The sequence below is a fragment of the Cyprinodon variegatus genome, unplaced genomic scaffold (genome assembly GCF_000732505.1).
Source record: "Cyprinodon variegatus isolate N-32 unplaced genomic scaffold, C_variegatus-1.0 Scaffold588, whole genome shotgun sequence".
NCBI classification, from domain to species: Eukaryota; Metazoa; Chordata; class Actinopteri; order Cyprinodontiformes; family Cyprinodontidae; genus Cyprinodon; species Cyprinodon variegatus.
Genome location: NW_015151041.1, coordinates 236,188 through 261,972, shown reverse-complemented (window position 1 = coordinate 261,972; position 25,785 = coordinate 236,188). Strand labels below are relative to the sequence as shown.

The following is a 25,785-nucleotide window of genomic DNA, read 5'->3' as shown; positions in this document are numbered from 1 at the left end:
TTATATTTATAAATGTTTGGATTCAACCATGTGATCATTTTAGTAACGTTGAAACAAGGGTAAATAGTGGGGGAATTAAAACAGTGAAAAATTCAGACTTTTTCATCCAGACCAAATTCTGGTGACGATGCTGCCTTAAGAATCAAAAGGAACCAAAATTGATCAAATCCAAACAATGACCAATTTAATTGACAGAATGCAATCTTACATTAAATAACAAGGGGCTAACCGAGGGTGCTGCTTATGCAAATATTAGGATAATTATCATTGAAGATGTGTGAATTTATCACATCTTGGTATTGGCTGCCTGTTGTGTGTCAGAACTGGTGTTTTAATCTAATTAAGACAGTTCCTCTGTCTGTATATACATTTATAGTCTTCATTCTGTACGTGGAAAATATTTAGGAATGGAATGAGAGCGGTGTCCTTCAGCTAAGAACAAAGTGTAATATTTTGATAAGGCTGGAGCCATGGATGTCTCCTCATCTGCAAACTTGTATGATGTAATGATGTGATGATGTGGCAGACTGGAGATGAATAAAATGACTTTTTAACTGTTAATCGGGGCCACTGCCTGAGAGGTGAGCCCGGAGGTAAGCAATTTCTCTGATCTAAGTAAGATTACAATTTCTATCAGAATCTGTTGTCATGTCTCCTGGTTGTTTAATACATAAGTTATGAAGTGTTATTTAAAGAGTTTTTCCTGAGTGATCTCTTTACAGGGAAAAGAACCAGAGAGATAGAGCATCAGGGTGCATACACAGATCTTAAACACAAGAAATCACCAATCGATTCGTCCACTTTCCTTCCTTTCTGGTGATCGGTGGATTTAACCAATCTCATCTACCTTTGCAAAACTCTGAAAATCCCACTTTGAAAAATTGTCCATCTAACAAAGTCTACCAATTTTTATATCTAGGCAGATTATTGATTATTATTATTGATCTTTTGAAACTCTAATCAAAATAAGAGCAATAATCTGCCAATTCAGAAAGACAGCTTCACCGGTAAAATTTGGAAATCCTCATATATATTCTCAAAACAACACTGTGCTGTTAAAGTAGTTTGTATTGCTTTAGGGTTATTGTTTAATGCTTTTCAATATAAAATAATGGGAACACTGAGGTGTATTGTGACCCTACAATACATGACAATGTTGGTTAAAAAAACAACAGAAAACAGGTGAAGCTTTTTAAAGTTAATGGATTAGCCACAAAACATTTATCAGTGCATCGCTACTTTATAACAGTCAAATTGGGAAGAGAACATCCATCCTTATGTGAACTCAACAGCAGGAGAGATGTAACAAAGGCTAAGTGCCGTCACTGAGTCAATAAACGCCTTTCTGTTATAATCTACACCATAAATATAAGTTTTAGCTCACAGATCTGGAAAATGAATTAAATATATCCAGTGTGTTCAGTACATAAAGAATGAAATTCTGCTCCATTCTTAAAGATCTCACAGTAACGGCGTGAACCGGTGGTTGCCCTGAGCTGCATCTGGGCTGGCTGACGCCCGGAGACACTCCGTCTGCAGACGGCGTTTTTAATTAGCTGGAGTAACCAAGATGCCGCAATATGAAGAAGCGTTCCCTCTTATCCTAAAGCCTGACAGCTCGCTGCTCTGCAGCAGTGATGGCCGCACCGGCAGTAAACAGGCAGCCAATCTCAGGAACGGACAGCTTCTGGGGTCTGAGCTCAGCAGATAGAGGATGTTGCACAATCCAGACAAGCAATGAGCTGGAAACCAATCCGCCGATCAACTGTTTAATGCAGCTATTGATAGAAAAGAGACCAAGGAATCAGTTTGAAGAGATAAAAGCAGTAGAAATGTATTGGTTGGGCTTCAGACTTCCTTGGATGTGTGCACTTGTTAAGGCTTGTGATCAGAGGAGCGTGCAGCGGCCTGTATGAGGCCACCAAAGGGTGTGTCTGACAGGCATAGCCCATCTTAGGGCTTCCTTTCATACAGCAAACAACGTGTTGGGCAGAAGGAAGGAAATCAGGATGAATTAAATATTGAGTAGCAGGAGGAGGTGGAGGAGGAGGCAGAGAAAGCTTTATTGACCGGGACGCTGCAATCTAAACTCTGATTGCCTATTTTTATTCTGAGGCTGATGTAGTTGTGCAGGGTTTATTTTCTACGGAGGCTTTAAGCACTATCAACACATTCACTTTTACACATTTTCTTATCATGAAACTACAATTTCAGCTTATTTTGTTGGGATTTTCATGAGATAATTCAAGAGCAGCTCTCAGTTGTGAAGAGGAAAAGAAAGGATGCTTGGTTTTAAAAACCCTTTTTTAAAAGAATCCCAGAACTGAGGCACGCACTTGAATTTGGACCCTGAGTCAATAATTTCCAGACGAAGCTCTTGTTGCCATAACAGCCTAAGGATTTTTCCAAAGCTGGACTGCATTTTCCCTTTCAGTCAGACTGGATGGAAACGCTCCTGCCAAGGTTTTCATTCTAACATATGAATAAATATTGGTCTAACTCGTTTTAACAGCTCAGGCTGTTCTGGGTTCTTCTGATGGAGATAGAATCTCTGCATCAGTCTGAAGCTTGTGATTTAGATCTAGCCCACAGCATGATGGTTTTACCACCATGTTTCACCACAGGGTTGATGTGTTTAGGATGTGTAAACCATAAAGGATCTTTTCACTATAAAGGTTTAACTTGAAGAATCAATTAGAATTTTTTTTTTTATTAAAAAAGCTTGAAGACATTTCGCTTCCCATCCAGGAAGTGTTTTCAATTTAAAATGTCAAGAATAGTGTTAAGTTTGAGCTTAAATGGAAACCCAGTGAGCACATCCTCTGTCTGAGTTGTGGATGTCTGCAGCTCCTCCAGAGTCACCTCAAGGCTGATTTATGCTCAGAAACCAGGTGGTCTGCGTGTGTGTCGTAGTGAACGCAAATATGCTTTTCCATACTCTTCGAGTTTATCTGATGATTGACTGAACAGAGTTCTGTGACGTGTTTAAAGCTTGTGATAACCTTTTCTCATCTAACTCTGCTTTAAACTTCTCAAGGTTCCTCGACATTCATGATGTTTGCTCAACAATGTCTTCTAAAAAAAACAGAAGGTACTTGGTTACACTGGCTTTTAGTTAGGGGTGTTCAGGTGAAAAAGGCTGAAAGAAAATGTATGTTAAGAAAAAATAAGTCTCTTTTTTCTTTATAATTATTCACCACTTTGTGTTGATTAGGGATTTAAACAACCAATCAACTTACTTATTGAGTAATTGTTAATCAGATTGAAATTAAATCAATCTGACTAACTAATAGTGTCTGCTTAAGACTGATATTCTTTCAGTGATAAATTGTGACCACCATCCAGAAGAGGGCGCTGTAGATCTTAATTGAAGCCAGAGAAATTAAGATAATTGATCATGCTGGAGCCACGCCAGTGAAACACTCCAAACCGAGCGCATCCTGGGATTATTTTAAACTGTTAGGTAATACGTTTCATTTTTAATCATGTTTTAAAAAAGGAAACTCTTTTGTTTATTCAGTCAGTATGTAATATAGGTTGCAAAATAAATTGTTCAAATGTAATGATGTGATTCTTTGTTTTTCTTCAGTTTTGTAAAAAAAAAAACATGTTGCGTTTCATGTTACAGAAATATTCTCTTCATGGAAAAATAAAATGTTTCTTAAAAAAATAGTAGCCGAACAATTAATCATCAGTCAGTCAATAAGATTATTCAACTTTAGATTGACTTAATCAATGACTTGCAGTCATATTGTTACTGATATTAAAACCAAAGGAATTCCAATGTGGGAAAAATGTAGACCAAGGGAGATGATTATTTCGAAGGCAGTGTGTCTGATTAACACGTTTGTTATGCAAAACAAAAAAAAAATCTTATTAACGCCTCTGCATCCTAAATGAAGGTGTACTTTGTTCTCAGAGAAATTACTAAATAACCCGAAGGAGTGATAAAGATGGAGGGGTTGATAAAAAGAGAAATTAAAGCGGTTTCCTGACAGAATCATAATGTCAAGCAGAGAGAAGTGGAAAAAGGAAAAATAAAAGAAACGATTGGAAACTAAAAGTGGGGTCACATAGGGAATCATGAGGAATTTCTTTCCAGTTATAGCTGGCCTGAAAACTTTCCACAGGGAATCCTGACACGGAGATATGATTTAAACAGAAGAGGCTTTAACTAAAAAAACATTTTTTAAAAGTAGAAAAAAAAGCTAAGCAGAAGCGGCAAAGATCACATAGCAGCTGAAAAGGTTATTTTCTGGCAACCTGACCCAATAACCAAAGCATATTCATCATGAACTCAAGTCCTGCACACAGGAATCAGCAGCAGCTGAGCTACCTGCAGCACCATATGTTCCTCCATGCCCAGAAAGAGACGAGGGGGGGGCTCTCCAGGCTTTTCATGCCAGCGTCTCTGACTGTAGCCTCCAACCCCCCCGGGTAAAACACATATGCGCCTCACAGACAGAACTGACAGCCACGAAGTAAAGCCACTGAAGCTCATCAATCAAGCTAATTCATGATCATTTGTCTCATGGAATCAGCTACTGTCTGCAAAGTCGACTCGCTGCAGAAAGAGCTGCTCCTCTTATAGCTTCTTCTACTCCTTTGAACCATCTGTTTTCCTTCTCTGTGGTTCCAGTAAGTAGTGCTTACCTTCATCTTCCACCCTCCTAACCACCACCATCCCCCCCCCTGCTTCTAGCTCGACATGCTCGATGAAAGCCAGAGGGTCATTTCTCCTGTAAACCACCAGCACACACCATCATTAAAACCCTGTCTGCAGCATGATGTCCATTGAAGGACAGGCCACAATCGATGTCCTTATACGGTCTTGTCAGCGAGGAAGAGAGCCTTAACGTTACTCCATTCAAAACTGGATGCATTTATTAATAAAATGCATCAGTGAAGAACTGGATTTGGAATGAGAGGGGAAAGTATTCATACTTTCTGAACTCTGTCAAGTTAAAGCCACAAGCTGATGGATTTAATTGGGATCTAGGGATAGATCGACATGATGCAGGGCACATTTTTAAAGGTCCAGGGAAAATACATTGCTTTTAAAAGCATTACGTAATTCTTATGTAAATTATAGAAATTATATCTATATGCTAACATTATTAGCCAAAAAGATGGCCTTCATTATAATATAAAGAGGGTATCTACTCCAAGCGTCAGTCCCCATATATATTAAGATATATTTTTTGATATGTAGACTATTGTACCGGATGCGATGAACTGATATAAACAGACGTGGCGCCATCTACTGATAGTACAACTAAACTACCAGGAAACATTATGGTGGCCATTGACGCAGCCACTAAATAAGTCCTGACCGACGCGAGTGTATTGTAATGCCTCGCATAGAGACAACACCTCATAGGATAGGGCTTAAAGGCAATGCTAACACCAGTAGCACTATCAGCAAGAACATGTACTAATGTATACATCAACATTGCAGCTACATTAGAATGCTTGCTGAGCTTTAGCTCCAGCTTTAGCAGACTCCAATACTAATACTGTTTAGCACAACTCAAATTTAGGTCGGCTGGTTGACCAACTGCACGGATCCGCAGTGACGCAATCCTGGTCACATGATGCTGTTATGGTAAATATGCACAGAAGGGCTAAATTTGCAGACAAAATTAGCAAATAAAAACGACGACGGCAGGATGCAATAATTTGTCATAAAAACATTATAGGCAACCAATGCGAGTTACTGGGGTTTAAATAAAAAAAAAGTCAGTCAAAATACTGTCACTATGCAAATTTAAGATAGTTGTTATTACAGGGTTTATACAGGAATTAGTAACTCTAATTTAATGCTTTTTAATGATCTTTTAATGCTTTTAGAAATAATTTTAATGCTATCAACACGTACCAGTCAACAGGCTGCAGGCATGTCCCTAATTCCTCGTTTTCCAGCCACTTTTGCATTTTTAAAATTTGCATTTTTTCTAGCTTCTTTTCTGAACATACGGCTTTACGATCAACCGGAAGCAGTTCCGCGCAAATATCGCAATATATCTGATGAAATTGTTTTTATAGAATTTTTTTCTTTTAAATAAAGCATTTTAAAATTCCACAATAATCATATTTCATAAATTTTAATGCCAATTAAGGCCTCAATTTAAAAAGTAATAATCTAATGACTTTGAATGATTTTTAGTGACCCGCGGAAACCCTTTATTAAACAAAATATTCCTTAGTCTTCTGTAACTTCATCATTAAAGGATGAGGATTGTTTCTTTTAGTTCGTCCAAATGGTCAAAGATATCAGTGCATGGCTTTGGTTAAATATTGCATTTTAGCACCTGCTGCTAACGTCAAGAAAAGCTAAAATAGACAGATAAACAAAGCTTATAGCTATAATTTAGGGATGAGGAGGAAGTGTTGCTTAATATAGATTTCCATCAAACCTTTTTGTTTTTTAAAAAGCTATAACAGTTCTCCTACACCTCATCACTTAACGCCCTTTTTTTTTGTGTTGGCCTCCTGAAACCAAATTAAAAATATTAAAGTGTGTTGTTGTTTCCTGGAAAGCGGTGTGAATACTTTTGCACGGCAGCAGAAAGCTAAGCTGTGTAACTTTAAATCAGTACAGCACAGCTGGGATCCCTGCTCATTTTTCCTCCCAATCCACAGGACAATGAAAACCAGAATTTGCAGAGTCAGTGTTCTGATGCTCAACATCAGAGCTTCTTTACGTTTTTATACATGCAGTGTTTTCCTACAGGCTCATCTCTTCTGCAGAGTCACTACAGCCCCATATTTGTTCTCATTAGAAGCGTTCATGGCGAGCCTTTCATGGTGACAACAGATAACTCACTGGGACCCCACAGGACTCGTACAGATCCACATGCTCTGACACGCATCATGTAGCCAATGGGACTTCATTAGCTTTCGGCTGAGCTCTAAAAACTCAACTGAAGCGTAGCCTCACATGTGGAACGGAGACGTTCTGCTTTGAAAACGCTGCTAACACTGGATCTCATGACTCAAACAAACTGGTTTCCGTCTGTCAGCGGCCTGCTGGGATTTGTGACACGCAGCTTGTTGGTTATTGACAGTTCTGATCAGCATCAGTGTCGGCATCATTTTCATAATCAGAGAGACGCCTCTCTTCATTCCACCTTGGGCCATGAACCCAAAATTAGAGAACTATACAGTATTTAGCTTATCCTTTTTCTACAATAACAATCATAAAAATGATGATAGCTCTTGCATCCAGGTAATTACTGAAGAGCTAATAATGTCGACGTTCCTTTGTTAGACAAGAAAATAATGATCCTTTTAAAGAAATGGGATTTATTTGTTATGAAGTGATAAAAAAAAATTAGATAATTTTCATTCTAAATAAATGAATCAGTCGTTCTCTTTGGGGGAAATTGAATACTTTACTTTAATACATTCTTTAGTGTAGATGGAGAATTTCAGTGTAAAAACGTGAATATTTAAAAATATGGTTAGGCTTTACACCCCACCTCTCGCCCGTCTGCGACCCTGACGGAATAAGTGGGAGAAGTTGGATGGTTAGGCTTTACAACTAGAACATGAAATTCCACCAGATCTTTTTAAAATCGTAGGGAAACAGCCGTTCTAACCAGTGTGTATTTCAAAATTCTCCTGAGTGGTGCCCGACTTTACACGAGTGAAAAAAGTGAATGTGATTGGTCATTTATCAAGAGGGCGGGATTGTTGTGGCTGAAGGTTCACAAGCAAGTCTGGTTGTAGCCGGTTTGTCGGAAGCATCTTGCTAACCAGTTAGCAACTTAGTGCTAGTAGGTTCCCAGTAGGAAATTACATTGGAACCAAGTAGCACTATATTGGTGACTTAGAAACGACACTGTCAAGGAACGCTATGGACAGCGGAAACATGCAAGAGGAGTAGAGTTTAGTGTCGGAGGTCGTGGATGAGTCTCCTCCATCATAAATTTTTTATTTAGAGGAGGAAAGCGGGACGAAGATGTTGTGGAAGAGGACGCCAGGGCGGCAGAAGCTTGGTTTGGTGTAGAAGGCTTCCAGCCGTACATGTTTGAGCCCTTGCCTCGCAACGCTGCCAGTTCTGTTAGCTCTACGCCTGCTGAAGACACAGACGTCCATCCCCGTGAGCACTGGGACGGAACTCAATGGGAAAGGAAATGATTCTCATTTCTTATTTCAACCGTTGCGTTTATATTAGCTGCGACATATGAATCAAGATGCTATGACCGAAAAAAATTTGATTGACCATTGATATATGATTGGCCGAGTTTAGGTGTACGAGGTGACGTATAACTAACCGGCCTGCAGAAGATAACTAGGAAAAAAACAGATTTTAAGACAGGATTTTTTTAAGAAATAGAAATTCTCTAACTTTTGGCACAATATCTTCTGATAAAGAGCACATTTATATACATGTTTAAGCCAGACTGATTTGACATAAATATGACTTCCCTACGACTTTAATGGTTGGGAACCATGTTGTCTGAATAGAATAAAATTACAATTTACCTTAAAGAAAAGAAAAAAATAATTCTACTCTGTGTTTGAGAAATGTTCTGAATAACAAAAAAATGCAATTTAAAAAACAAAAACAAAATCAGTGACTAAAGGATTGTATTAATTAATCCCCCAAAAATTAATCAACCCTAATATTTGAAACTGGGGAGCAGAAGAAGCTACCAGAAGCCACTCAAAAGGAATCTAACAGCATGTTGAGTCCCGGGATCTAAATACTAGGCCTCATTACCAAATATATTTTTTATCTAAACATTATATAGAACTTTTTGGATAACAATACGGTGATGGACAGCGATTGCCAAAATCACAGCTTCCCTTATGATGCGTTTTTTATTTAATTCGCTTGTAACTGATATGCAACATCAACCGTCCTAAAAACTGTTTAGATTGAGATAAAGTCACAAAAAACATTTGATCATTTTATTTTTTAGCTCTTACAAGAATCAGGCATTTAAATTAAAAATAGCAATATTCTTAAGAACGTCCCAATCAGATAATTATATTGAAAACTTAGCCTGAAATCACAGAAAAACTACCGTAATAAAAAATGTAACGCCTTCATCTTAAGATGTAGATAGAAAAAATGTCTTTTGTTTAAAGTTTATGTCACCCAATATTCTCTGGTTTGGTAATATCAGTCAAAACCTTGTTTAATATTCCACACTACAAAATAAATGATAAAGCTATGCATTATTCATACTGAAATTATATTGGGTAAATAAAGCTCCAATTAAACTACCCATAATTTATCTAATTATACAGAAAATAATAGTCCAACCATGAACTACCATGCCTTGTTAATTTCAAACTAAAGGTATTTCTTAAGTATGAAAAGGTGGACGGATGTCTTTATTCATTAATCATTTGATTTTGTGAAGCCATGACAGGTTACACCCTTAGATCAGCGCCATCTTTGCTTCATTAAAGTTTTTAGGGAGAGCAAGACTTAAAGCATGGAACAGGAAGGCTGAACTGTGCAGCAAAGATGCGCTTTTTTTCATCAGTTATAGCTTTTAACCTGCGTCTTTAATGGAGAATGTTCAGACTTTGGTAGTGTTTTGGAAACATCTAAGTCACAGTTGGTGTCTCTACGTTACACTAAAGGGCTGGTTATCCTCCTGCACCAGTGTGTCGCAGTGAGCTTGTCGCAGATATTTTTGATTTATGCCCAATATTGAAGCGTGGTCTGCGCTGTTATTCCATGGCGCAACGCAAGAGGGACAATGAGGAACTAACTGTGGGTTTAGATATGGCCGAAGTGGTGAGGAAGTGGGGCAAGTTCGTGCGACAGCGGAGGGACATGAGGGCGAAAAAGAGCGGGGATCCAGGTGGAAAAAGGCTCCCAGCGTTCTCGCGCACCTCGCTCTTCCACCTGGTCCATCTCATTTTCCAAATGGCGGTCATACAAACAAAACAAGCCTGTAAGGTACCAAACAGGAAATACGCATAGTGTAGAGCGGATGTAGATTTGACCAATCAGAGGCCTCCAGTCTGCAGTCACCTACTACTTCGGAGAGGTGCAGCAGAGTGTCTGCACATTTGCTTTCACTGCGACACACGCAGACGACCTGGTTCCTGAGTATAAATCAGCCTTACGGCTAACCTCGCCCTCTGTGATAATAGAACATGCTAACAACTGTTTGACACGAGAACTTTGCGATCATCACTTTATCATTTTAAAAGGAAACGTTGCACGGCAACAGCGGTTGTAAAAATTCCTGATATTATAGAAATGGTAACTGAAACCCATAAATGGAAATCTGTCACATTTCTGGCTACAGTGTCTCTTCTTCTGCTCTGCTGCTTAAAACAGTTATGGGACATGGAAATTTAAAATCCTGATTAGATGCTTTCAGATGGGCACTCTGCAGGATGTTTTTAGAAGAGCCAAACATGAAAGCAGAGGAGCACAGAGTCCCTGCTGCATAGTTAAAATGAAGTTATTTTTATTACAGATTTCGTTGGTTTTTATGTTAGTAATATGCATGTTGTGCTTTTATTATTTTGTCTCTCTGTTCTCCTTTTAACCTGTTGTTTTCTGTGCTGCTCTTCGGTCCTCTGGATCATTTTAAAATGCTTTAACAAATAAAGCTGGATAGGATGCATAGTGCGTTAGTGCACAGCGTTTGTGAAAATGTGAGGAGGTGCAGCACCCCGTACATACTGAGCTTTGCTGCATCGCATCTGTGTTTCACATCATCTGCAATCATCCTTTCTGCGCTGATGAATGCGAACTGTGAGGTGACATGTGGAGGACTTTCACACCTCACCCCCAACTGTATGGAGCCTGAGGCAGCGGTCACTTAGAGCAGCATTAGTGTCGGACGATATCTCAGCAGCTTTACGGGCAGCGTGGAAGCAGTTTACCCTGAGGTGGAGTGGCTTCACACGGTTTATTACAGCAGCTATACAGACAGCTCTGTTTGAACTGGCTCTACGTTATCTCATTGCAGTCTTGAACTTTCTATGAGGGTTTTAATAATTCTGTCCAGTGGGGCACAGCTGCACATTTGCTCATTTTGCTAAAAAAGGTCTATTTTTCTCTACAGATAAGTAGCTCAGTCTGTCCGTTTTAGATCTAGCCACAAAGAGTGAAATTATAAAGGATATTTCTTATTTTATTCAAGCACATGCACATTCAGATGGTCACTACCAAGATAAGGACATTCAGGTTCATCCTTCAGAGCAGCGCAGTCTAATTCATGTGCTAGCTGCAGTTTGTGTCTGCCAGCATCAGCCTGATATGTGCTGACAGCAGGGCAGGTAGCCATTACAGCCCAGCAGGTGGAGACCAGCAAACTAACTTATGTCCATAGGCCTGATGAAAGGAGAGGATTTCTATGGGCTTCTCATGGGATACATTTTATTATATATAAATATATCAGTATGTATATGATAGATATTCAACAGCAGGATGGATATAAATGTGTGGAGGAAGGATGGTATAAAGCAGGGGTAACCAATTAAAAATTGGCTGGGTCCAAAAATAGGAAATCATCAACCAGTAAAGGTTCAAGTGTTTTTTTTTAAGAAGACAACAATCATTCAGTTTGGTATATAGACAATTTTCTGATTCACATATTTTATAAAACACCTGAATATGACCGTTTATTTTATTTTTATTTTTTCTTTCCTTTTTCTGGCTTAATGAGAGCAGTGGGCTTTAGGCTGCCCTGCAAGGCTTTAAACCTGGGTTTGAATGGAGACAAAGTCATTCTCAAGCACATATCAAGGTGCTCATTTTGAGCCTGGATCCATATTTATTTTTGATTCTGTTCATGGTGGAGAATCCTGCTTCACAGCAGCAGGTTGAGCCACACATACCCTAAATGTGCAGGGTCATCTTTGAGCAGGTTTGCCTGCTCTGTCTAAAAGTAGCAGCAACCCAGACTGACAGCAGCTCATTGGCTCATTTGTATCACGTGTAGCCTGGTGCCGGACACTCCGGAGGGCTTTACCATATTGGCAGGAGAAGCGGCGCAAGTGAAATTAGACCCTATCGTCAGAAAACATGCAGTAATTTATAAATGTTTGAAAACAGGTTAGGTCTGGATCCGGACCGCGGTCCGCTAATCTGTGGCCTCTGGTATAAACAGGGTTTATACATGAATGAGTAACTCTTATTTAATGCTTTTTAATCCTCTTTCAATGCTCTTAGAAGTAATCTTAATGCCGTCAACAAGTCCCCATGACTTATATATATATATATATATATATATATATATATGGCAAAATCCTTCGTCATCTTCACCATGGACAGGCTGCAGCCGTGTCCCGAGTTCCTAGTTTTCCCGCCACTTTGGTTCAAATTTGCATTTTTCTCTATTCTCTAGCATTTTCTCTGCCTCAATCTTCTTTTCCGAAGCATTTTAATGCCACGATTATCAAATTTAATAATTGATAAATGCCAATTAAGGCCTTAATTTAAAAGATAATCATTTAATGATTTTCAATGACCCGCGGAAACCCTGATAAAGGAATGATACATTAATTGAGGAAGGAAGGAAGGAAGGAAGGAAGGAAGGAAGGAAGGAAGGAAGGAAGGAAGGATCACTTTCTCAGCAGGATCCTACAGTAAAGCCAGGTGGTTTCAACCTTTCTCATAAGGAAGAGTAGGAAGTAGAATAACAAAATATTATTTATTTTTCCCTTATCCTACTCCTAAATATTTTCAAAGGACAGACCTAAAGCTTACATAGACAAACTCTCAGTTGCTCCTTCACCCTAAATAACTTATCTACAGCATTCTAGAGAGACAGGATGCCAAAAATAGGAAGCGGTGCGATAAATTTTACAGAGGAAGAGCGTGGCTGGTGGAGTGTCACCTTCACAGTGCGTTCCCTCACCAAACTGTCCCTCTACCCCTCATTATAAGCGCCATCCTCCAGTTGGTGTCATTCTCATTGAAGATGAATAATGTGTTTAGCCAGAAAATAGCAAAAATACAGGAGAAACAAACAAGGGCAGAGAGAAATGGAGAAATAATAGCTTATCCGAAAGAGAGGCCGTTATGTGTTGACATTTAACAGATGAGATCAGACCAATGTGAGCCGAATGTTTTACAGTCTTTGATAACAAACGTATATGGATGCATGGGTGCTGTGCGGGGGAGAATAGGTGTTTGTTCACTAATCTGGTACTGATGAAACACTAGAAGTTCAGCATAAATTCACAACTGATCTCATATCTCAAGTCTTACAACTGCAAAATTATCAGTCGGTTTATGATGCAATGGACTAAGTTAATATACATTTAAACTGGACTGGGTTATAGACATTTCACAAAGTAGAAGTTGTCACTGCAGGAACACATTAAAAATAGTAAAACCAGGGCCTACTGAACTCAGAGCTGAACTCTGATCTTCCAGCTGTGCTTGTGCAGAAATGCGTCTTTATTTGCGCTAAGCTCCCAGTCTACGCCTTATGCTCCACACTGATGGTTTGCTCTCAGCAGTATGTCCCCTCCTGCTCTCACTACTTAATAAACTATGTGGCTGATCATTCTCTGCCAAGCGTAATAAAAATCCCTTTGTCTAACTATTAAGATTTTATTTTATCCACCTCACAAGAGGCGATACTAAACATTCTTTAATTTCTAACAAAAGGAATCCCTAAGTTATATTCAAAGAAAACATTTCATTGCATTCTGTTTATTTATGGATAAAGAGCCAGGTGAATAGCTACATAGATCTTTGAATACTTCTCTCTCATTGTTCTTGTTTGCATTTAAATTTTATGTAAATATTTCCTTGAATTTCAGTTAAAACATTTTCTATGTTTCTTTTGAATATGTCAACATTTTAGTTGGCGTATTCATTCAATCTGGGTCTGGATTTCCATTGCATTGCAATGCAATTATTTAGATTCTCTGTATTCTTTTTTCTATATCAGAACCCTGTGAATTTAAATGTACTTTGACCCCTAAGCAGTGGAAACAAAATGGAAAACTCTCAGAAATAAAGCTGAAATGGCCAAAGAAGAAAGAAGAATATCTTTGTTCTTTGCTTTTTTTGGAGCAAAGAAGATTTTATTGATCTGTCTGTAATGCATAAATCATAGCAGATGATAGTAGGAAGTGTTTGCTTTTGGATGGAAACCTTGTAAGTCTAAAACCATTCCTTTGTGGTACATTTTGTCAGCTTGTCTGTCAGCTAGATTATCCAACATGATGTGTTGAGCTAGATCTACTATTTTTACAACTTTTGTGAGACACTTTTTTTAAAGTAGGGCATTTATACATAAAAAAGTTCAAAGTTTTCTGCCCAACAGCAACGATGAACTGCATTGCAGTATTCTATAACCAGCTAATGTAGCATCTAGGCAAGAGCTGTGAGACTGGTTGTTATTCGAAATTGTAAAGGTTAACTTTTTTTTGCAACATAAAGACTAAAACCTTTTTAAGTTTTAGTCGATTAAAACCGACTAAATCGTTCAGATATCATAATGACTAAAATGGGCCTAAGACTTAGCCCTAGCCCTAGTTTTTTTCTTGAATACTAAATCTAAGATGGCTGTCAAAAAAAAAAACTGATCAAAAGTTTGGTGAAAATCAAAACATCACTTCAAAAGTCAAATGTTCCAGGGATATAAATAATTCTAGGCTGAACTATCAAGAAAATGCATTTATCTCTGAGAGGTTGTAGGTTATCTGACAGCTTTAAAAACATGGAAGTCAATTATGGTGGCATTTTAATGCAGCTAGATCTGTTTCCAGCCTCGGGAAAACATGATTCTGCAGCAAAGGTTCTGTCAAACACAGTTTGAAGATGCTTCTTTCAACAGCAAAACCGTTAATGGGCATTTCTAAAGAGCATTAAAAATCAGTTAAACTCGCATCATCAAATCAAAGCTCTAATCAAACCACTGCTCAGATTTCCCATAATTCAGAGAAGGGTGCATCTTTACAGGAAATGGATCAATAACGTAATAACAGATGTGTTGTGAGAATTTTGAAGTCTTCTTGTATGCCAACATACCAAAGGTGTTGTGGACTCGTAAGAAAAGAGAAAAATGGTAGTGAAGTTGTCTAGAAGATGCAATTGTGAGCAATGACACCACCTGCCTCTTTCAATCCAGTCAACAGGTGAAGTTTGAGCACCATGGACAGCTTGGATGACACAGTAAAAAGCACTGGACAAAAACTTCTCTATCTTCTCTGCACGACATGATGCGGCACGCACACACACCAACACGTGTTCCAAAAGCAACGTGACACTGTGTGCAGTCAGCATGTCTACACATGTGGCTTCAGCACTTGCTACCTTGCATCTGTGTGCATTCCCCTTTTAACCATCCCGACCCGATCCGAGCCCAACAGCTGCCCTCGGGCCCGGAGGACACCGTGAGCAGAGAGCGAGGCGTGCTTGAACAGAGCGAGAGAGCAGCTCTCATCCTCAGGCTGTCTCTAAGATAAAGTAGCACAAGCACACCCACCATATGCTGCCGACACCCCAGCACACATCAACTGCATTAGAAACTACAATCTAAAGTCTCGGTTTTAAAATAAAGATATACATTTTGTACTCTTTAAGCTTAATGCAAATATACAGTTTTTGCCTCCACCATTATTTCAGTCTGACCAGTGGTGAAACTCACAAATCAGACAGTTTTCCAATCAGTGAATGCACCATACCAGCTGCTGACAGGTTGAGCTTAGAACCTTGGTCTTAGTGAGGCGAAGCCAGAGATGCTAAGACTTGTTTATCTTTTTTTTTTTTTTCATAGTTGTTGCTTTCAGACTTTCAGAAGCTAGAATGCAATCTAAATAGACTACAATAACGTTCTGTATTATCCCTTTGCTATTCACATATATAAGAACCTGCGAAACGTCTGCGCCGATAGGTGAATAACTGTCGGAAACTTCACAGCCAGTCCAGGTCGTGTCGACACTCAAAGGAACTTTCTATATCAGTAAAGCGAGACTAAATCAAGCGAGGGAAATGAGGAATAAACTATTTACTAGACGATTGCATCCAACACGAAATTCCAGCAGTCGTATCCAGCAAGAGATCAAGAGAGAGCGAGACTTTAAGGAGATAACAAGAAGGCTACATGACGAAACACTTTAAACTGGATTTTAAAACACTTGAAGCCTTTTAGAAATTGCAATTAGGTAAAGGACAGGAGGAAGATAAAATATATATAACTAAAATGTATGTTTTAGAGTTGCTAGCAGAATTGGCTACATTAAGTACCAATAAGCGATGCTAAGAGTAGTTTGAAATTTGAGTTTCTTAATCATTTTGTATGCAATTTTTAAAGTAAAAGCTATTTTTACCTGCGACTGTCCAATATAAATACTATATGACAGGAAAGCTAGTGAATATTAAATACCATCGGTATGTCTACATATAAATCTGAATCAGTTAAAATCTTTCGAGACAGTCAAATCTTTCCAAAAAGCAGAGATCAGAAACAGGTCACAAAGTTTTGAATTTAGCATCTTGAACTATCAAAACAAGCCATACAATTGGTAATTATTGGTTGCAGAGTGTTATACAAGCAGAGATGAGCAGAGCTGCAGGAACAAGCCCTGCTGCCGGTCTGAAACTCTGCCAACTGACAGAGGCCTCACCTGGGCCAAGATACAGCCAAACCTAACAGGGCAGTACCATCAATGGCGCATCAGTTACTTCAACACAAAGCCAAACAAAACTCATAAGAAAAAACTGCTACCGTTTCTGCAGCTCCGCCTTGCATCGACTGACACGTGCATGAGGTAGTTTATACAAACAGGCGCTGCTGAACAAGTGAACTTACCGGGAGCAGAGCTGGGTAGTACAGTCCCATCATGGTCTGATCTAGAGGAACAACTGCTGACCAGCTCTCCACTATCCCGGTCCTTCCACCCTCTCCTTCCCTTTGTGTCTCTTCTCCTCCCCCTATTCCTCCACCTCTCCTACGCCTGTGCCCCAGGACCATGAGCTGAAGATGGCTCCAGTCCACGTCTGTCTCACACGTTTAAATTCTCCCTCGTTCCCTCGCTCGCCTTCTCTTAGCCGGCGCCCCTTCTTCCCACTTCTTCGACGCAAAAGCTGTCTGCCTGTCACTCTCAACCTCTCCTCGTCCCGGCGGCCCTGCCGCTCTGATCCCCCTTGGGCCTTTCCGTCTCTCTCCTCCTGCCAGCTTGAGTCTCTTCTCTCCTCCTCTCTCTTTCCTCTTTGCTCCGAGGCTGTCATTCACATGCTCGCATTACACGTCTTGCTGCTCCCCCCTGCTTCCTCTTGTTCCCGCCCCTCTTTTAAAAACTTTCCCTCCCTTTCTCAGTGCTTCCTGTCCATCAAGGCATCCATCCCTCCATGTAGCCACCTAACCCTGTCTCCCGTTGGAGTCAGAAAGCTGTTTTTGGTGCTTCGTCAAGCCTCTGCAGGGAGAAGAAACACGAAAGGAAGAAGATGTTGCCTTCCATCCACGCATTGGCTGCCTGAGAGTACAGAAGGCGACCCCCACTGCATTGCAGCTTTTTTTGATGATTTATTTATTGCATGGCAGGCTGTCAGCTGCAAAAAGCAGTGGTAGGTAGGCCAGTAAAGTAGCTAGCTGCGTGGGTAGGCTCCTAGATCGTCGTCTCTCTCTCTCCCCTGCAGCTGTCCAACTGAGCTCCAATTCCAGAACCTGGAGCTTCAAGCTGAACATGAATCTGTATTTCGCTGCATTGCGCCTTTTTCCCCCCTTCTGGCTCAGTTCCGCCACTTTCCAACACTGCATTGTTAGGAGGCGCTTAATTTGCAGAGACGGGGGTGCAGTTCCTTGCACTGCATTTTCATATGGGAGGGACTGAACTCTGCGGAAAAAAAAAGCCCTGATGCCAAGCATTCAGACATCTGCTGAGTCTGGCTAGAAACTGGGTCCAGAGGGATGAAGGGATGAAAGGGAAGGAAAAGATATGTGGTGCTGAAGGGGTAGAGTGGGGGGAAAAAAGGCTAGCTGGACTGGAGCAGAGGTGCTGTGGATGCGACAGAGATAACGGGATAGGGAGATAAATGGATAAAGGGCTGGGTGGAAAAAAAAAGGGTAGGGATGACAGGATTAGGGCTGTAAGTGAGGAGGATGAGGGGATGAATGGGGGATGATCCCTGGATTAAGTCCACAGGCTGGACGCAGCAATAAACACATGCATACAATGTACACACAGATGTGCTGTGATTGGATTCAGGCTGGCGCAGCTTTGATGGGGCAACGACAGCTAAACCCATCTGACAGCCACCAACTAACCAAATCAAACAGGCATTGATCAAAACTGATTTCACTTCTATTCTGATTGTAATATTGAACAAAAATAACCCTGAAAATGCAGTTTTTAAATAAGGATTTAATATAGGAAAATAATTTATCCATACCAACCTATGGGAAGAAGGAATTGCTCCACCTTGTTAAATATTAAATTCAGGCTGGGCGATAAACTAATTGAATTGATTAATCTGAATTTGTAGTTTATTAAAATGTAATCCTTAGAAAATGTGCTCCTTGAACTGTGCTCCATCATTTTTGTTCTTGAAAGTAAACTTATAACTGATTAAACCCGATTAATGTTTGATACAATCAATAGAAAAAATAGAATTAAACAGTAATTTCTGTCTTTAAAAAAAAAAAATGGAGAAACATTTTCATTAATCAGATTTGGAATGATATCGTCCTGCCCTACATTAAACCAACTCTAATTAACCACCATTTTTTAGTAAGTTGCTCCCAGTTCATTAAGACTATTTACAAAACTGAAAACATCTAAAAGGAAAAACACTAGAAAAGTACCCGACAGACAACTAGAAGTAGGATTAAATATCTCTTAAAGCACCATCATCATGCCCAGATAGAAAAAGAAATCCAAAACCAGAAGAAAACAAATTCCTCCATATTTATTAGTTTAAAGATAGGTGACAAAGAAGAGTAGTAAACTTCCCCAGAATGGGAGCTCCTTAAAACTGACATCTCATCCAGGAGGTCACATAAGAACCCAGACCAACATCTACACCTTGAAAGCCAGGCATGGTGTCGGTAGTTTAATGGTCTGGTTTTCCATTTCCCATTGGCTTGCCTTACAAAATAGATGTATGGACCTGAATGCAACTATGGAGGAACCCTGAGGGGATTGGTGGCCTAGTGGTTAGGCCATAGAGCTTGTAATCCTGAGGTTCTGAGTTCGAGCCCCACTCCCACTGACTGCCACTCTGGCTCTCTGAGCAAGACCCTTAACTCTGCACTGTTCCCTGGGCATCCCGCACTGCTCCCCAAGGAGATGGGTTAAATGCAGAGGTACATTTCTCCAATGTGAGATAAATAAAGTTAAATTACTGCAACCAGTTATTAGCTTCAGTCCTATTGGTTCTTTTTTTTACTGTTCAACATTTACTTTTTACAGAAACACTCCCAGTGTTGACAACCATCTCCTACAATGAGGGGGTAAAGTTCTGCTATCACAAATGTGACTAATTTACTCTCATCCAACCCTGTTGCCAATTTAGCAAATTTTCAGACTTAGAAGCTTTTTTTTGTTTTTGTTGTGTTTTTAACTCAGATGATGCGTTGTGAATTGGCGCTACATAAATAAACTAAATTGAATTGAAGTGATTGGCAGCAAATCTAGTGAGTTATTCTGTAAATTTGTCAACAAGAACTGAGAGCGTCGTTCCCTCTGAGTTCATCATCTTCAGCAGGCAGAGATTGCTGCTGTTAGCCCCTCCCACTTCAACAGCACTGGAAGGCAGCTGATCTGAGCAGCCTTGTTGTGCAGCAATCTCTGCCTGCAGTCAGAGCAGACACCGACTCCAGTCTGTTTCTATAATGAAATGAGTCACACATGAGCAAAGCTTCCACTGATACTGACCTAGATTTCAAACCAGGATGTAAATATGATGTTAACAGTATTTAACATATTTTCTTTTCCTCTCTTGTGTTGCATTTAAATAGATTCATCCCTGTTATTGATTCACACAGTCAGTCATTTATTCCCTTCATCCACTGTGCCTGCCTCTGCCATCATTTGGTTATGTTACATAACATAAAACTTATATATGTAGTTTGAAATCAGTTAATATTTTCATATATACTTAAAATTTTATAAAGGTTTGTTTTAGTTTTAGCTTCTTAGAGTGTTTTTAATCATTTTCTCCTGTCAAAATTGGCATTCCTTTGTCAATTATGCGGCATATTTATAAGATATTGTTTAATCCTTTTGTTTATAAAGTTATTTTTAGAATGTTTTTAGCTTTTCATTCTATACAAAATACTAATTTTGTATTTTATTTTAAATGATTTTGCTCTAAATCATTGAAAAAAATAAAACCAGTCAGTACATTATTTGATTTCTTTCCATTTTGATAAAACTAAATAAAAAGGAATCTATAGGGGTATTGATGAAATACTGAATCAATAAGGTGCCTTGTTTAAAGTAGTAGTACCGATAAATCCTTTTGAAATTAGCCTAATAGGATTATTTAATCTTAATTAAATCTGCTTAAATAACCTGGTAAAACCAGTAAACAGGCCTGGAGATTAATTTCTTTATTTTGGTTGGTTTGGATGGCCTTGATCCATTTAAAAAGGTTTTGTTTTTTTTTAGCAAATCAATATCTTTGTTATTAAATTTGTTCAGTGATCTGAAACGTATAACGTATAAGAAAAACAGAACAAATCTTTAAGGGGGATGTAATGACTTAAAATTGTAAAATGCAGGGATCCCCAGAAGCTTGTTACCGTTTAACACAATTATATTAACAAACTCAGACCTACAGGCAGCAAAAAAATGCATAAATATAATAGGATAGAAGCTCCGTGAAGACAAATGTACTGCCACCGTTTGAGCGCACCAATCTTCCAAAGCTAGGCTTGGCTAACTCCATTTGCATGATAACCGGCAGCTAGTGAGCTGCAGGGTAGAATATATCAGCAGGAATTACTTTATAAATCATCTACAAAGCAAATCCAGACCTGTGTGCTGGTTCTGAATGCAAAAGATGACTTACTGAGTCAGAACGTGCTGCAGATTGGCTGAGGTGTGCAGAAAGAACAGCTACTTGTTTTGCAAGCAAATGATCCTCTTGGGATTTGTCTGTAACTTTTCACATTTTAGCACTCAACAACCACCAATCTAAATGTGCTTATTATGTATAAGACAAATAGAATAAAATAGTTTTTACAATAAAGTGTCTGATACATGTGGTGGGGATTTGTACTCGTCCCCCTTTAGTCTTTACTAGATAAACCACCTTTTGCTGCCGTTACATTTGCAGCCCTTTGGGGAATCTGCACCAGCTTTACTGATATTCTTGGTCTTTTCTTCTTCACAAAACCGCTTTTGTGTGATAGGAAACCATCAAATTAGGGCTGCAAATAACAATTATTGTAAATGCATCTGTCGATTATTTTTTTCAATTAATAATCGGATCACTAACGGTTCCTTAAAAAAATACTTTTTACGAAATGAAACCAGGTGAAACTTGAGGAGTTCTGGATAGAGAATACTGTCAGGCAATATTTTTTAAATGAAATTTTTTTTTTTACAATTTTGATGCAACTCAAGCAGGGTTGCTCTATCAGCTGAAGGCATATTTTACAGTTTATGTACTGCATTTAACAATTATTTGATAACTGAATTATTTCAATACTCTATTAATCCGATTAATTGCTTCAGCCCTACATCAAACCCAACAAACTTTTACTGGACGTTCTGACATTACATTTTAATTTAACCCTTTTTAGTTTAGATCTGCTTTCAAATATCCGCCATTCTGGTGGAAGGTGAACTTTTATCCCAATCTCAAATCTTTTCTGGTCTTTGAAAGATTTCTGGTTAAGTTGGCTACCATTGTGCAGCGCCCGGGGAGCAGTGTGGGGTTAAGGGTCTTGCTCAGGGACCCAGAGTGGCAGTCTGTGGGAGTGGGGCTTGAACTCTGAACCTCTTGGAGCCAAGCACAATGCCCTAACCCCTAGGCCGCAATTCCCCTAAGTATTTCTTGTTCGATTTAATCTCAATCATTTCTGGAAAAACAAAACACTGGTTTCTGGATGCAAATATTAAAAGATTAGTGTGAAGGCATTTGTAAAAGCACCATATGCCTGAAGCATTCTGCGGCCTTCAGCCAAGCCATCCTGAACACTCATCTGTCTCTTCCAGCTCTGTCTCAAACCATTTTTGTTTTTATATGCCTATAATCTCTCTGTCAAGTGAGCATCCGACTTAGAATAACTAAATTGTGGGCTAGTAGGGACAGGAAAAACGCAATCTAAACAAAACAGTTTTCTAAAGCTCACATTTTAGAACCAGTACTGTTAAAAAAGAAGAGGTGAGAGGAGGAGGGTAGAATATGGAAAGCAGAGGTAGGGTTGGGAGAATCTTCCATCTTGTGTGGAGAGGAGGGAGGCTGGGGGGGCACTAAGCACACAGACCAACACCCCCCTCCTGTGGCATTGCCAGAGAGCTGCAGACAAGGATCCAAGGACAAAGATTCATATATTCCAGCTTTCAAATCCACATTAGGAAAACGGCGCACACCCTTTCAACAAACACACACAAGTCCTGGGACGGTTTGAGCCGCTCAGTGTGCTCTGCTGCTGCAAGGCAGATAACAGAACACTCAGCTCCTCTTCCTCCCTTCTGCACACATAAGGCAGTGATTACCGAGAGCAATATGTGTGGAGAGAGAGAGAGAGAGAGACAGAGGGAACGATGAAAGGATGAGAGGAGCTGAAGAGTGAAAGGACTGCAACTGCCGTGTGAAAAGGCCCCCGCGTGCGGAGCTCTGCTCGAAGCGGGCGATAGGATAATTTCACCCCACTTTCCGAGGATCGAGAGTTTGAAAGGGAAGCTTAGTCACAAGCTGCTCTGCTTCCATTCAGAGCTTCTCAGGGGGCAAAACGTATGAACTCCCAAACATCACAACCGTCCGGGTTCTTCTCCGATCCGGCTGGTGGGAGAGCCCGGATGGAGGCGACGGCTGGACGGAACGCTCAGCGAGAATTAGGGTTTATTTATTCCCTTAAAACAAATCAGACTGGAATAATCAAATCCAGTCTTTTGAAAAGTGTTAAAATCATTTCCCCCTTGACAGATTTCCATTTTCTCTCTTCTTGTTGCACTAAAGTTTCAGATCCTAAAACTTATTTCTTTATCAGATGGAGATGATGAGGGAATAAAAATGGAGTTAATGTTTTCATCTTTTTCCAACCAAGAACGGCCTCCTTAAGGTCAAGCCCAGCCCTCAATCAAACTTTGGCCCAGATTTGAACCGCTCGTTCATTTCCTGTAACCCAAAGGCCTCTGACCTTTACCCCATCAACTTACAAACTGATTTCTAGGTAGACGATCCACTACAGATCAAATGCTGTGGTTCCATCATTAATAAGAACTAGAGATAGGCCGATACACCTGCTGGCCGATAACTTTGACCGATATTTGCATTAATTTTCTCGTATAGGTATTGGCTGATACATTTCTGGAATTCATAAGATCCCATGAAGCGAATCACTCCTACATTTGGTATCCAAAGTTAATATTTTTTGTGAATAATTAGTACTTTTTGTTTAAATAGATGCTTTTCTTACTTTTGTCAACATCTATTTATCATTTTAAAGAGAAGAAAAAGTAATATTGTATTCAAAAATTGGCCACACATATTGAGGATTGGTTAGACTAAGGCAGATAACTGTATCTGCCTTAAAATAATAATCTGTATAGGTCAATCTAGCAGTTGAACAGTTTTTATTTGTACAGAACTTTAAGATAAACCAGGGTTCAAATAAAACATAGAGGAAGCAGGTGGATTTAAACAAAGTTAAAATCCTAGATAGTTACTGTAAATTATAGTCAATAAAAAAAATAATAATAAGGTGTGGATTTCCTGCAGCAGCAGGGAAAAACCAGACCATCATCCTACCTCTGCCATGTCAGATCTGTAGTTAGATGGGTTTGTTTTGGAGATAGAATGATACTTCAGCTGGCTGATATTTGCAGCAAATATTAGCGCTTTATAATATTAGCAATATATGCATGCATTGGCTTATTCATTGGTGCATTCAGCAGCCTTGCATTGTCTCATCACATGAGGCACATGCATTGTCCAATCCATTTCCTATCAATAGCTAATATGTTTTATTTCATTTGTTAATAATTCTTTCTGTTTAAATTATGACTTGTGTAAGAATTGTTATCTTGGTGTCATCTAAATCGTGTAAATAGAGGAAGAGAAAACTATAGGAAACCGAGGAATTGGACCCCAAAAAATAAACTGATATATCAGCAGCACATATCAAGGCCGGGTTAAACTGATGAAAATAAACAGTGGTTTCAGAAAGGGCATGGACGCCTTCCACTTTTTTCCTTTAGTCTAGAAGCATCTATTAAAGGTTCTTGAGGATCATCATCACAGTTTAGGAAATGTAAAGACTTTCCTTTTTTGCTGCAGAGGTTTTCATTAGGGATTCTCATACTGAGGCCATTTTTCTTCTTCCTTGCTGAAAGATAAAAACTGCAGCAATTTTTTTTTTCTGCGTTCTGCTGTGACCTTCTGGAAGTAATTTCGGGGTGTTCCATGTTATCTCCATTTGTGGGTAACACCTCCATGTACTCAATTCAAAAATACTTTTTTTATTTCCCTTTGGTATTTATAAAGTTTAAGTCAGTTGGTATCAAAAAGTATGGGTTCGACTGCAGCCCTTTCCCGGCTGATGCATTATTTTCTTTTTATCTCATCTGCTTCTGGATTTATTTAGGTTTGATTCTTTTGGGGATCTTTTAGCCTACTTCATGCTGTCATACAGGCTCTATTAAGAACCTGCTTTTACAAATCTGGGTAATTAATCAAAACGCACAAATAAAATTATTGTTACCAGTAGTTTTGAATTGAAAAAAAGGTATATTTGATGGCTTTCTCCTGTTTGCATCTAATTATCATATTTGTTTTATGATCTGAAACGTTTAAGTGAGATAAAAAAAACAATAAATCTGTAAATATGTAAATGCTTCTTTGCAGCACCGTAAGGATAAACACCCACGGATGTATTTTTAGAGGAACCTTCTGCATCCACTGACGAAGCCGTTTACACATTACTGCACAAGACACGACGTCTGTTCTGCCTTTTTTCCAGCCTTCAAAAATATAAAAGCCGAATGATGAAGCCGACGTCGATCGGTCGGAGTCAAGGATTCTCTTTACGTTTATCGGTGGTTGGGGAGGTTTGCAAGCAAGTAATAAGCTCTTACCTGACTGTGAGGTGCATATCCATGGAAACCGGGGTTTAAAGGCTCATTGTTCTGAAAGAGACAACAGGAGGGAGGAGAGCGGCGTTAAGTTGCTAGGCTTCTGCAGATGAGCGGGAGCAGTGTGATGGAGTAAAACTCTGAAATGTGCTTAAAGGCAAAAAAAAAACCACAATGCATTCAGACCGACAAAGAAGACACTTTAATCATAACATAAAACACATTCTTTATACATTTATCTATTGTTTCAGCGTTTAGATTAACATTGCTGTTCTTTTTATAGGGTTTAATCATTATAAAACAAACTTCTTAAGAAAATAAATAGATTGACGTGAAGAATTCTCCTTGATCTGGAGGTTGGAGCCACGTTGGTTTAGTTTGATAAATAATGCTGATCTTCCACCATCATTCAGCTCCTTTAGAGAGTTGAATAGACCCTCACCATGATGCTGCCACCGTCATGCTTCACATTTGCTTTGAGGATTCTCGTCTAATAAACATTTATTCCAGAAAGTTCCCTCATGAGGAAACCTGCAAAATCCAGTCACTTTTTTTTCTTTAGCCATTTGAATAACATCCATCAAACCTGTGAAC

At 39.2% G+C, this 25,785-nt stretch overlaps 1 protein-coding gene across 5 annotated transcripts in view; it reads right to left on the bottom strand.

Moving 5' to 3' along the window:
- LOC107095966 (RNA binding protein fox-1 homolog 2-like) overlaps nucleotides 1–25,785 on the bottom strand; it is a 72,944-nt gene that overhangs the window by 31,398 nt on the left and 15,761 nt on the right. For 4 of the 5 annotated variants that reach the window (XR_001481775.1, XM_015392371.1, XM_015392370.1 and 1 more), the window contains exon 2: nucleotides 25,195–25,245. Coding sequence is in view for 4 of the 5 variants with exons in the window: in XM_015392371.1 (XP_015247857.1) it covers nucleotides 25,195–25,245 (51 nt within the window). In the remaining variant the exon portion in view is untranslated. Of the gene's footprint in view, nucleotides 1–16,757; nucleotides 17,162–25,194; nucleotides 25,246–25,785 lie in introns of those variants that run through there. The other variant, XM_015392372.1, reaches the window with a different exon arrangement.